Source organism: Aedes albopictus, chromosome 3, assembly GCF_035046485.1.
Source record: "Aedes albopictus strain Foshan chromosome 3, AalbF5, whole genome shotgun sequence".
Classification (NCBI taxonomy): Eukaryota; Metazoa; Arthropoda; class Insecta; order Diptera; family Culicidae; genus Aedes; species Aedes albopictus.
Window position 1 is genome coordinate 416,933,743 of NC_085138.1, and position 13,598 is coordinate 416,947,340.

The 13,598-nt window shown below is 40.1% G+C and overlaps 1 protein-coding gene across 13 annotated transcripts in view; it reads left to right on the forward strand.

Moving 5' to 3' along the window:
• Positions 1–2,509: 2,509 nt before the first annotated feature.
• Positions 2,510–13,598, forward strand: part of LOC109403162 (macoilin-1) — a 39,722-nt gene continuing 28,633 nt past the window's right edge. Inside the window, exons 1-2 of one of the 13 annotated variants that reach the window (XM_029875690.2) lie at positions 2,510–3,132; positions 10,129–10,616. In XM_029875690.2, the coding sequence (XP_029731550.2) occupies positions 10,540–10,616 (77 nt within the window). In that variant the 5' untranslated portion in view covers positions 2,510–3,132; positions 10,129–10,539. The remainder of the gene's footprint in view (positions 3,133–10,128; positions 10,617–13,598) is intronic. The other 12 variants (XM_019675903.4, XM_019675904.4, XM_019675905.4 and 9 more) reach the window with 12 other exon arrangements.

Below are 13,598 nucleotides of genomic sequence, written 5' to 3' on the forward strand. Positions count from 1 at the left end.
TGATGCCTACTGGCCTGGCCTGACGTACTATTGTTGGTTATGTCTTGTCTTAAATGTGATGTTGAACAAATAAATGTATGTATGTATATGCATGTATCTTGATGCCTATATTCGCGAGAGCTTGTGGAGGACCTTCTACATTTATGGACATAACTCTATAATTCATAGACCTATAGAATGTTGCACATCAGAAGAATGGTAACAAAACCCCATTGATAACGTATGTAGATCTGCTGAAAATGTCCTGGAACACCCCTAAGCCTTATGTCCCACCCAAACAACGCCTTATATCCTCTTGAACACTTTATGACAGTGTCCTTGATCTTTTGATTTGTCCGTCTAAAGTCTGAACCGTCCTTGACACCTCTAAAAATAACTGTGGAAGTGCTAAAAAACACTAAGTTGAAGCGAGGCAGGCCAAGTCCCAGTGGGGACGTAGAGCCCTAAAGAAGAAGAACCTCTAAAAATTCTCTGAAACCCTCCTTAAAACCAGTATGGATTCTCCTCCTCCAAACCCTTCAACCTTCCCTTGCCACCTCTACACTAATCCCTAGAATCCACCCATGCTACATTACCACCTCCCTTTCTGCTTGAACTCTCTGAAACAATCTTCGGATATTCAAAGGTGAGAACATTTTCAATATTTTCAGATTTTCCAGTGTTTCTACACGGTCCCCCGTGTAAGCATAGTTCCTAGGATATGACCGATGCCTTCGAGGTGCTATAAATCCTATAAATCACATTGGAAGACTACAGTGCCTTTTAAAATATGAAAATTTTGGTAGAGCAAACGACAGCTTAGAAAATCTTGGTTGAACACTTTCTTCGTCAAGGTCCAATCCGACGGCTCCAGCTGGATGGCCAGATCATTTACACATCGTCCCACTTGGCCAGCTGAATGTGGGGAATCTTGTTTGCACCGATTAAGGTCGGTAATAACCGACTGCCGCCTGAGTTCCGATAACATGGCGAGAAGTATGTCCTTCGAGTCCACCAGATGAACCTGGAATTCATCCAGCCGGAGCGTATGCGCGGGTTCATTCTCGGGGACATCCCATTGTTCGCCCTCGATATCTTGCCGCAACTACTTGGTTTCTCCTGTAATCGTGTCAAAGAAAATTTGAATGTCAATTACCATCAGACACCAGTAGCCGCTCGTGTTCCAATAGCCGCTCACCGACTTAAAAATGATGTTTATTGGCATAAAAATGTACGATTGTCTTCATCCGTGTATAATTTGGCACGCATATTTTGAATATCCGTGGAAAAACAATTATTTTTGCAGGGAACTCTGTTTTCTACACTCTTGATCGGCGATTGGAACACGAGCGGCTACTGGTACACTGAGGGTATGTCATTCCCACTTAACACTTACAGTAATCTTGCACAAGTAGGGGAAGATCGTTCCGTTTGATCTGATAATGGGAGGCCTATCTGATAGCCTCCAGTTGATCCTTAAAGTTCAACGTTCAACCAAACACACCAGTTCCAGCTGCAGTTCTCGTTCCGTTTCCGAAACAGTGTCCCACAGTCGGCCCTATTCAGGCGGTCTTCAGCAATCGACATCTTATCTTGAATAAACAGTGGCATCACAAAGTATGCTCATCGAATCCATCTAACAGGTCCAGATCTAACGGAATCTAGCCAGCTTCTGTGCTGTCGAGCAATTATCTTCCGTACTTTGTACTTTCGGGGTGATCATCTCGCGGCACCGTAGTTCACAATTATGCAGAACATTACGCGGCGTCTCATCAAGCTCTGAAAATCAACGCATATCATATGTATTCCAAATTAAGGGACCAGTATTTGAAACTCACCCGTGTACGCCAGCTAATTGTTCTGCGGTGAATTATGGTCCGGACAGTTAGCACACAGCTTCAGTTGCACTTATATGGATTTCGCGTGTTCGTATAGAACATCCGCAGTCGCTAGGAAATCCGCGGTTCCTAGATTGTCTTATAATTATCGTGGAAGTTCTCACACCAAGCGGCAATATCGTCTTCCAGCTCGATATCAAAGCCACGATCCCCATTCCAGCCAGCTAACCGATGTGTGGTACAATCTGGATTCTTGAAAGCACCTTCCGGACTCTCCGGATGCCGATTTGTACGGCATCACCATCTCGTCTTCGGATTTGTTATTATCCTCACAGGCAATATGTATAAAAATTTAATTTGTATTAAAACTAGTGAAACTCCAAAGAAAAATAAAACGCGTAAATTAATAATTCTCGGCAAAAGTTTCGGATAAACAGTACTGCGAGAACCACCCGGATGATCGTTTTGTTTTGGATTATCAAAATCCAGGTTGTCACTAATACCAATGCAACTAGTGGGAAATGAACGATAGTCGATAAAAACGATACAAGTCGACGATTTGAACGTCGACGAATTTTGATGCATCCGCGCAAATGCCAAAATTGCTCGTTTTCCCGTCAAAAAGATTTTCGCCTTTTGTTGTCTCTCGCACTTTTGACGCAATTCTCGCCAAAAACATCGCATTTCTCGCGCAGCTTCCATCACGGATCGCATGCATTTCGCCGTGGACAAAAACGGAACGAAGAAGGAGCAAAAAGCAACAAGAGCAGCAGCAGCAAGCAGTTCAGAGGCCATCAGCCATCGTATCGCACGCAGAGTGAAAATAAGACGAAAACGACAAACGCGAGAACCATCATCCGCCGTCGAACTCCTATCGCGAAAAAGGAAGAGGAAAAACCGATTTTCGATGGACGATCGTTTCCTAGGTGGTGAAAAGTTGTGAAGCCCATCCAGGTGCTCGGTGGAAAAGGCTAAAGGAAATCTTCGGAGTGCTCGGTAAGAGGTGAAAAGTGGCCCCAAAAGCGACCGACGAAAACGTCGTCGCCGTCTTCGGAAAAAAGTGGTGCTTGTGGTTGATTGGTTGGTTGGTGATTGTTTCCGACTCTGGCAGCAGTGTGAAAAATCTCGGTCGAATCTCGTCGCGACCCGGAAACTGCACATCCGCGGCCGTGCAGAGTGGTTGGTCGATGCGCATCCGGAGGATGGGTTTTTCTGGGGAAAATATTTAGTTCAAACGTCGCGTAAAGTTTGGCTGGCGGAACAGCAGCTGCAGCAGCCAGAAGCAGGAAGCTGCCAAAAAGGTGCCGTGGAGAAGGTTCGATTTTTGCTTTTTTTTCCCGTGAAAGCTGCTACGATTCAGTGCTATCTGGTGTGGGTTGTTGGTGTGTGGGGCTGCTGGTGGGTGAAGTGAGACGGGGGAAATAGAATTATTGGTTTTGTGCGGAGCTTCCAAAACTTTCCACGAAGCCCCAAGCCAAGCAGATTTGGGGTGGAAAATCAGTGGCGCTGCGCTGGTAGAAAATTATTTTGACAGTGAGAGTGTTTTCTCTACGGAAAAGAAGCAATTTTCAACACATTCGATTCGACGACGTTTTCGTCACTCGCGTCAGGTCCATACGATCCCCCAGGGAGTGCTGGCTGCGGGCAGGAGGCGACCGAGGGGAATCCGGCGTAACATGTGAAAAGAGTCGGGAAGTCGTTTGAACAAGTTGTAAAATTTGCGTTTTTACATATTTTTCATAGATTACAATAAACAAACCTACATAATACAGGTCTCGCGTTACATTTGAAAAGGGCCTATCCCTAAAATGTAAACAAATCGATTTTAATACCATTCCATAGCATCCCCCAACAGTAACCTACTGTGCAAAGATCACCTACCTAACCGTTAATCTTATCAGAATAAACCCCACCTTCAAAACGGCCAATCCCTGCTTTTTTCCCAATCATTCATAAGCCCGTGCTCCAAATGGGCCAGTAACGGTAAAATTTTGTTTACATTGGTAAGCCTTCTCGTTTAAAGGGCCGACAACCGAAAATTTTCCGAGCGGCTCCCGGCCCGAGCGCCGGGAGAGAGAATTCTCTCTCTCAAAAAGGACCGAGCCTTGATTCGATGTCAACAACGGACTCATTCGGGGGGCCGAACCACGCTAAGAAAATTTCAGAAAGACTCACAATAAGGCCGATCCCGGGTGAAATATTTCAAATTAGCTTAACATGTTTATCATTTTTCATACTTTTTTGATAAAATTTAATGCAACTTTGATTATTGATGCATAGATACATCTAATCTTGTGTCATCATAACGAAAAGCATGTTGAAAAATCCTCAAACTGAAAAATACGAATAGGAAATGTGATGGAAAATGTTTGCATCGGTTTTTCTCAATGTTTACGTTCTGGGGATAGGCCCTTTTCAAATGTAACGCGAGAGGTATTCTTCGATATAACGTACCCTCGATATAGCGAATTCGATATAACGTACAACATTGAAAAATTTCATTTTTTCCAGTAATATATTCCTTGACATGACTTAAAGTTAAAAACTAACATGTTGCCGTTTCGTAAAATAAATACAATACAATAACCACCATCTAATCTACGAAATGACTCAAATCAATGTTTTGTTGCAGCATTAGCCTTGCTACCCAGAATTAGCGCAAATTGGGAAAAAATTAGTGTACGTTATATCGAAGCACAAAAAACAAAAATACTTTTTCGTGAAAACTCATGCGTTTCATTATTGATTTTGTGAATTTCACCGAAATCATTATTTAGGGTTAATTTCTCGTCGAATACATCAACACTGGGATCGAATCCCACTCCCGACATACTCACAAAAGGGAAGTAAAAAGTGGGTCCCGAGATGAACTAGCCTAGGGTTAAAATCTCGTTAATACAGACAAAAAAAAAAAAAAAACACTAGCATAAAAAATACTAAATTTATCTCTGCTTCGATATAACGTACAAAGAGATTTTTTTTTGTACGTTATTTCGAAGAGTACCTGTACATACATACGCAAAAATAATAATACATGTATGTATTACATACATATATTCTATATACCTATTAAGAAACTCAACATTTGTTATGATGATCGTTTATTCGATTCCAAATCGGTCCAGGATAGCATTGGGCAAGTTTGGCTGAGAAATCGATTTTTGTTATACGATTCGAATCTGGCCAGCAGAATCGATTCACCGATTTTATGGATGCTTTGAATCGATGTTTTCACATCGATTCGATATTATAAAATGTTGCAAAACCATAAAATGATCCTTTGAGATTGTTCATCGAGCCGTCTCTGGAGGAATTCCTGGATGAATGCGTGGAGGAAACCCTAAAAAAAATCCTGGAGGTATTCCAGGAGAATTTCCTGGGGGACTCCCTGAAGAAATTCTTGGATGAATGCCTAGTGCATATTTTTGAAGAAATAGAGGAAATCTGAGAGGAATCCCTGGAGAAGAAACATATTGGGGAATTCCTGGAGGAATCCTTAGAGAAATTTCTGAAGAAATTCTTGGAAGAACTTCTGGAAGACGTTTTGGAAACTCGCTGGAGGAATCCCTGAAGCAATTTCGGAAGGAACCTGAGGAGAAATGCCTGGAGGATCTCCTAGGCAAATTCCAGGTGGAATCTCCAGTGGAACTCCTGGAGAAATCCCTAGAGGACTTCTAGAAGAAATCTCTGGAGGAATCTCTGAAAGAATTCTGGGAGGCATCTCTGGAGAAATTGTAGAAGAAATTCCTAGAGGAATTCCCGAGAACTATTTCTGGAGGAATCGTCGAAGAAATTTCTGGAGGAATGTCTGGAAGAATCCTAATAGGAATCCCTGGAGAAATTTCTAAAGAAATTCCTGGAGGAATTTCCAGGGGAACTCCTGGAGTAAATCCTGGAAGAAATCCCGGAGGAATCCCTGGAAAAAATCCTAGAGGAATTCCTGAAAGAATATCTGAAGGAATCCATGGAGGATTTCCTGGGAAAATTGTTGGAGGAATTGCTGTAGGAATTACTGGATCAATTCGTGGAGGAATTCTGGGTTAATTACTGAAGAAGTTATTGATGGAACTCCCGGAAAAGTCCTGGAGGAATGCCTGGAATAATTCCTGGATAAATTCCGGGGGGAATTTCTAAGGGAATCCCTGGAGGATTCCTCAAGAAATCCTTTAAGGAATTCCTAGAAGAATCTCATAACCCAAGTCAAATTTTATAGTCGAGTAGAAGAGGTTCTTAGAACCATCATAAAACCAAAATAAAAGGTACTGTGTTTTAAAACGAACCTCTACAAGACTAATTGGCTATCAAAATGTTACTTGGGAAGGAATTCATGGAGGAATCGATAGAAAAAAATCTTGGAATAATTCGTGGATAAATTCCGAGAGGAATTCCTAGGGAAATTTCTAAAGGAATCCATGAGGATAAATTCCTCGAGAAATTGGCGTAGGTATTGTGAAGGTGTTTCTTGAGAAATTCCTGGAGGCTTAGAGCAACCCCAAGAGGAATTCCTGAAGGAGTGCCTTGAGGAACCCCTGGAGAAATTTTTGGAGATATGCTTGAAGGAGTTCCTGGAGGAATCTCTAGAGAAATTCCTTGAGGAATCCCATGTTCAGCCCCATATTTTGATTGGCACCCTAAAAGAAGTAATTGGTCAAAATTTCAGCCAAATCCATTGAAATTAAGAGGTGCATCAAAGCAATTGAGTGTTTTTCGACTACATATTTTCGAACTTCAAAAATTATTTTTTTTTCAGCACAAATGGAACACACAAGATGAAGATTACTCCAGGAATTCCTCCTAAATGAGTTCGGGCATTCACCATGCAATGTATAGTACGGTGAAACCCAGAAGGAAGTACTGAAGAAATCGATGAAATTCCAGAGGAAATCCTGGAGAAATCCTGAAAAGAGTAAGCAGAGGAACTTTTGGAGCAATCCCTGTAGCAGTTCCTGAAGAAACCCCAGGAGGAAGCTTGAATGCAATCCCAAGAGGAACTCTTAAGAAACTCTCTAAACAGTTTCTGCAGGAATTCTTAGATTAATTCCTGGAGAAGTTTCTGGAAGAATTCCAAGAAGAGCTCTCGGAGGCAGTTTAAAAAAAAATCCTGGAAGTTGTTCCCGAAAGAATCACAGAACGAATTCCCAGGTAAATCACTGAAGGTATCTTGGAGAAATTTGTGAAGCAACCCCATGATGAATCCCGGAAGCAATCCCATGAGGAATCTCACGAGAACATTCTTAGTGAATTTCTGTAGGAATACCAGGGTAAAAATTTGAATAAATCCATGGACGAATTATTGAAGAAATACTCAGATGGACTCCTAATGGATTTTTAAGAAGTTCCTGGATTAATTTTTGAATAATCTCTAGTAAAATTTTCTGAAAAAAATTCTTCAATATATTCCTGCATAAATACTTTGAAAGTCTTTGAATAATCCCAAATAGAATAATTGGAGCAATCTCCAGCGGAATACCGGAAGGAATATATGTAGAAATCCTTGAAGAAATCTCTGAAAGAATACCTGCAGAAATGCGTTAAAGGATCTATGGAGAAATTCCTGGAGGAACCTTTAAAGATATCCCAGGTCAAAATACCGAAGAAATATCTGGTGGAATCCCTAGATGAATTCTTAAAGGAATCTCTGGATGAATTCAAGATGGAATCACTGCAGCAAGCTATGGAAAAATTCCTGGAGGAATTGCTCATACTCATACATACTCATATGGTTTACGAAACTAGAAACAAATCTTAACTGTAATTTTGATTCCTCCAAACTGCAATGTCTATTTGCATATTCACATATCGGGCGCCCATGCCGCTTAAAGGGCGAGGACTTTTCACTTTTAGGGCCCATGTGGATCCTTTATTTAATGGGCTTTCCGACTCTTGGCATATTTGTTATTTTTCTCCCAGCATTTGAAGAATATCTTCGGAATTTGACTACTCCATGGCCCCTCCTTGCGTCGATCATATCTTTCGATAATTCATCAAGAGAGGTGCATGATACGATCACTGTGCTACAGTGGAACTGTTATAGCTTAAAACCTAAATTATACCTGTTTAAGGTTTTGATTCACAACTTTGATTGTGATATAATTACACTTTGTGAAACATGGCTTTCTTCTGAAGACGAACTCAGCTTCCACGTTTTCTACATTATACGTCAGGATCGAGATGGCAAGACCTATTCATACGAGAGGACCTTCGTAAGAATTCCTGGAAAAAAAAAACTGGGACATCTCGAAAAAATGTTCTGGGAGTAAACCAGGGAGTGAATTTTAAGGAAGTCCATGGAGCTCTGAAAAGAAAAAAAAAATCGGGAGGGACTGCGACCGAAAACCCGCGAGAAAATCCAAGAGAAATAAAAGAAACCTCTCTGAAAGAATATCTTCTGAGATTTTGATCGAAATTAGACAGAACATTTATTCAAAAGTTCCTCCACGAATTCTTTTTGCAACTTCACTTCTACATGAATATTTCCAGAGACTTCTTCAGTAGTTTATGGATTTTTCTATGAATGTCAGCAAGGAGTTTTATCAGAAATTCATCCAAAGTTAAAAAAAATCTTTAGTGATTTCGGAAACTCTTCCAGGGCTCTTCCAGGAATTCCTTGAAAAATTTTGTCAGAGGTAACTGAAGAAATTTCTAGAAAGTTTATTTTTGCATATATAATGGGGCACGTTCGGTGTAGTACTAGATTTGTAGTAATGAGCTGAATTTTTGTATGGTGAGAAGGTCAATTCTCCGTTTCTGCAAAAAAAAATGGTGCAAAAAGCGTGGGTATTATGATTCCTTGCCTAATTTGATACTGTTTGAGCAAAACTTTGGATAACTATGTTGTTTATGTTGCAAGAAATGGAGAAAACAACAACACTGTTGCCCAAAGTTTTGCTCAAATAGCATCAAATTAGGCGAGGAATCATAATACCCACGATTTTTGCACCATTTCATTGCAGAAACGGAGAATTGACCTTCTCACCATACTAAAATTCTGCTCATTACTACAAATCTAGTACTTCACCGATCTGTCCTATTGCAGAAATGGAAAATTGATCATCTCACCATTCAAAAATTGAGCTCACTATTTTCAATTTAGTACTTCACTGATTGCGTCCTATGGGAAGCAATCAGTGAAGTACTAGATTGAAAGTAGTGAGCTGGATTTTTGTATGGTGAGATGATCAATTCTCCATTTCTGCAAAGAAATGGTGCAAACAGCGGGGATTATAAGATTTCTTGCCTAATTTGGTGTGTTGTTGAAGATGCAAGAAAAATAATACAACACAGCTTCCCAAACTATTGCTCAAACATCATCAAATAAGGCAAGAAATCATTTAACCCACGCTGTTTGCACTATTTCTTTGCAGAAATGAATAATTGATCATCTCACCATACAAAAATCCAGCTCACTACTTTCAATCTAGTACTTCACTGATTGCGTCCTATAGGATAGATCGGCGAAGTACTAGATTTGTAGTAATGAGCTGAATTTTAGTATGGTGAGAAGGTCAATTCTCCGTTTCTGCAATGAAATGATGCAAAAAGCGTGGGTATTATGATTCCTTGCCTAATTTGATGCTGTTTGAGCCAAACTTTGGGCAACAGTGTTGCTGTTTTCTCCATTTCTTGCAACATAAACAATATAGTTATCCAAAGTTTTGCTCAAACAGCATCAAATTAGGCAAGGAATCATAATACCCACGCTTTTTGCACCATTTCATTGCAGAAACGGAGAATTGGACGCAATCAGTGAAGTACTAGATTGAAAGTAGTGAGCTGGATTTTTGTATGGTGAGATGATCAGTGCTCCATTTTTGTAATGAAATGGTACAAACAGCTGTTATATGTTATATGATTTTTTGACTAATTTGATGCTATTTGAGCAAAAGTTTGGGTAACTGTGTTGTTGTATTATTTATTTCTAGCAACTTCAACAACACAGTTACCCAAAGCTTTGCTCAAACAGCATCAAATTAGGCAGGAAACCATATAACCCACGCTGTTTGCACCATTTCATCGCAGAAATGGAGAACTGATCATCTCACCATACAAAAATCCAGCTCACTACTTTCAATCTAGTACTTCACTGATTGCGTCCTATTTAGTCCATTATTTAATGAAATTCTGCGGTGTAATCGTGTTTATGTCAAAGAATGCTTATGCCAAACGCATCATATCCGGATACTAACACCTGGCGAGGTCAGAAGAGTTTACAAGAATTAATTTTCGAAACCTACTGAAATAAAATTCATAAAAATGTTTGATTCTGATCCATACCTAATAATGCTTGCGTTCTTTTCACATGCTACGCCAGTAGGGGTACCGAATGAGTGGGTGCTAAAAAAGAGCAAAATAACACGGGAAAAAACCCCTCAGCCGCCTCGTCCGCACAAGAAGAGTCATTCTAAATTTAACGCCGCGAAAATCGGAAGGCAAAAACAAGCAGGAAAAATAGTTTGCCCCTTTGCAGCAGCAGCAGTGAGTTTATAAACGCGAGAAGAAGAGATCCGTCACAGTCACAGCAGCGGCGAAGAAGTCCCAGTGTCCAAGGATCCCCGCGTCGGTGGAGGGCGGAGGTGTGTCGTAGCCGCAACCGTCGTCCAGCTTGTTTGTGTGAGTTTAGTGTCCCAAAGCCGTTTCAGGCGGCCGGCGGGAGATCATTTCGGTGGAAGCGAACCCCAAACGGAACAACCACGGAGACGGCACGGAGAAAGCAACGCGGATAATGAAGAGGAGAAATGCCGATTGTGGCAAGATTCGGCGACCCATCAAGAGGAACAAAATAGCGGAGCAGATTGGAAGGTGAGTGTCATTCCACTAAAAACAGCACAACACCAAATGAACGGGAAAATTGAAGGGATTTTTCAGGGGGGTGCGGGAGATAGGAGAGATGTGGGTGGGAACGGGAGGACGTTTGCGTGGGGTATTATTTTATCGTGATCATGATATTTTGGCTGGCCACGATATATGTTGGACACTTTTAAATGGACAATTGCATCTCGATAAACACGAAATGCAGCTTCCATTAAATGTTTTAATATTGAAAGCATTTTTGTGTAAAATAAACTTAATATGTATATAACTTTTTGGAAAAAAAAATTCAGAAATTTAAATAAATCTCCCTACTTTATGCATTTTATCATCTAGAATTGGCTTCTTTAGCTGTGTTGAGATAATTCCATATTCTGAATCTGCATGCCAAATTGAGAAGAAATACAAATTTTCATGAATGTGGAGCGGACCTGGTGTGATGGTTAGAACACTTGACTATCACGCCGAGGACCTGGGTTCGAATCCCACTCCCGACAAACTCGCAAAATGTGAGTTCTTCCTTCGGAAGGGAAGTAAAGCGTGGGTCCCGAGATGAACTAGCCGAGGGCTAAAAATCTCGTTAATACAGATAAAAAAAAAAATTTCATGAATTTTGGTGCCCGGGAACCTATTTTAAACTCATTTTGAAATTTGCCTGGAAGCGATTTGTTGAATCCCCCCTCGTCGCATTTTGTACTGGCCGGAGCTGTCAAACAGTTGCCCAGCTGTCAAAAGGTGATTTCAGAAAATCTCTTTGAATTTAATTTTAGTTACCAAAATGAAGTTCTAAAAATCTGAAAAAAATCGTAGTGGCTAGCCATGGCTCTGAAAAATATGCTCTTTCGTATAAAATCGATCAAAAAACAGTACATTTTTTTAAATTTAAAAACCGAATTATAACAATATATCGTATCAAACTTCAAAATAATATACAAGTACAAATTCCAAAATGTTTGTATGAACAAAGTCTACGAGAAGGGAGATTATGGGGTATGAGATGGGTTAACTTTGACCTACGTGGTTTATGAACATCCAGTTCCTACAGGTATTTTTTGTGAAAACCTTTTGAGGAGTTTCGGTATAAATCCCATGAATAATTTCTGAAGGAATACCTATTGCAATGTCCGTAGAAATCTCTAGGGACATTCTTAGAGTTATTCCTGGAAATCCCTATCAGAATTTCATATGAAATTTCTGGAGAAATTCACGAACAGTTCCTTATCAAAAATTCTGAGGGAATATCTGGAGCAATTCCTGGAGGAATCCCAGCAGAAATGGCTTGATAAATTCTAGCATGAATTCCAGGAGAATTCCCAGCAAGAAATTCTAAATTTTCTGTAAGAATTTAGGAAGAAATCACAACAGAAATTCCTTAAGTAATTCAGTATGAGATATTCGTTTAGGAATAACACGAGGAAATCCCCTAGAAATCCATACATGAACCCATTGGGAAATCTATAGAGAAATAACTAAAGAAATCTACATATTTTTTATGAAACCCTAAGAGGGATCCCCGGAAAGAAATCCCTGGATGATTCCTCGGTAAAATTTCTCGAGGAATCCCAGTAGGAATTCCTCAAGGACTTCTAAGAGGAAATTCTTGAAGGAAATTCTGAAAGAATCCCTAGAAAAAATCCTGGATGAATCCACTGAATAATTCTAGGAGGAATTACAGGCGAAATCGCTATAGCAATTTATGGATACATCTCTGTGTTCCTGCAGAAATTCTTGGAAAAATACTGCAGGAATACCAGAAGTAATTTCTGGAGGAATCCTTGCAAGAGTTTGTGACGGAATCCCGTGAAAAAACTTCTGGAGGTACCTCATGAGCAATGCTTGAAAAAAAAATCTTAGGGACACATCTAAAGGTATTCTTATAAAAATCCTCAGAAGAATTCCTGGAAGCATCCTCCAAACATTTCCTGGTAGAATCCCCTTAAGAACTTCTGGAAGAATTTTCAGATAAATTCCCGAAGGGACAAGCAGAAATTTATGGAAGAATCCCTTCCAGAAATTCCCGGAGCAATCGTAGCATGAATTTCTTGCTCTTGAAAAATAATAATTTTTGAGTAAATGTATTAGGATTTCTCCGAGAATGCAAATTACAACTCTAAACTTTAGGTAGCTTTCAACAAAATCAAAATGTCTCATGATGATTAACCTGGGCTTGTTAGGGGAATATCTGTAAGTAAAAAGAAAATCGCGTTAAGTACTGTTCCTTTGAATTCCACTAAGAATTTGCATCCTTTGACAGATACGTATTTCGACCTCAACTGTCGTCTTCAGTGTCTTGTAAATGTCTCGTCGTTTATATATTTTTGTTATGTGTGGCTGGATCTCCGAAATTCATAGCCGTTGTAAGTGGGCAGCGACATGTAGAAGTTTGTGAATTACTAGTTTAGAGGAATTTTCAGCTAAAATCTAGAAAAATGTCTGACAGATTTCCTACCCAACAGAATTTTGTTGTGACCTGCTAACATGTTCGTATCGCTATGGAAAGGTTGATTCCAGAAATCGTAATGGTCATGATGATTTTCAGTTCTACGGCAAAGAAAGATTCAGATAGCAACACGCCGTTGAAACATCCTTGCGCACTCTCGGTCGCCATTTCATATGCTCTGGTTTCCACTTGATTCTGTAGCAATTTCACCAACGAAGGCGTAAGGTGTCGCAGCACTTGGGCAGTAGCTGCTCTTTTGAGCACTTTTTTGCTATAACTCAGTCATTTCAATTAGACTTGATTTTTAGTAGGTACACGGCCAAATACAGTAAACAACCTATAATTGCAACATATTTACATTTCATTTACCGATTGAAATTCGTTAACGCAACAACTAACAGACGTCAAAGAGCTGACAGTTGCTGCAGACTACAGCCAATGTTCATTAGGAAAACATCGCACAACAACAAAAGTGCATGCGAAACACATCGCATGGCTGTTGCCGGATAGCGTTGCGATAACTGTAAAATAGT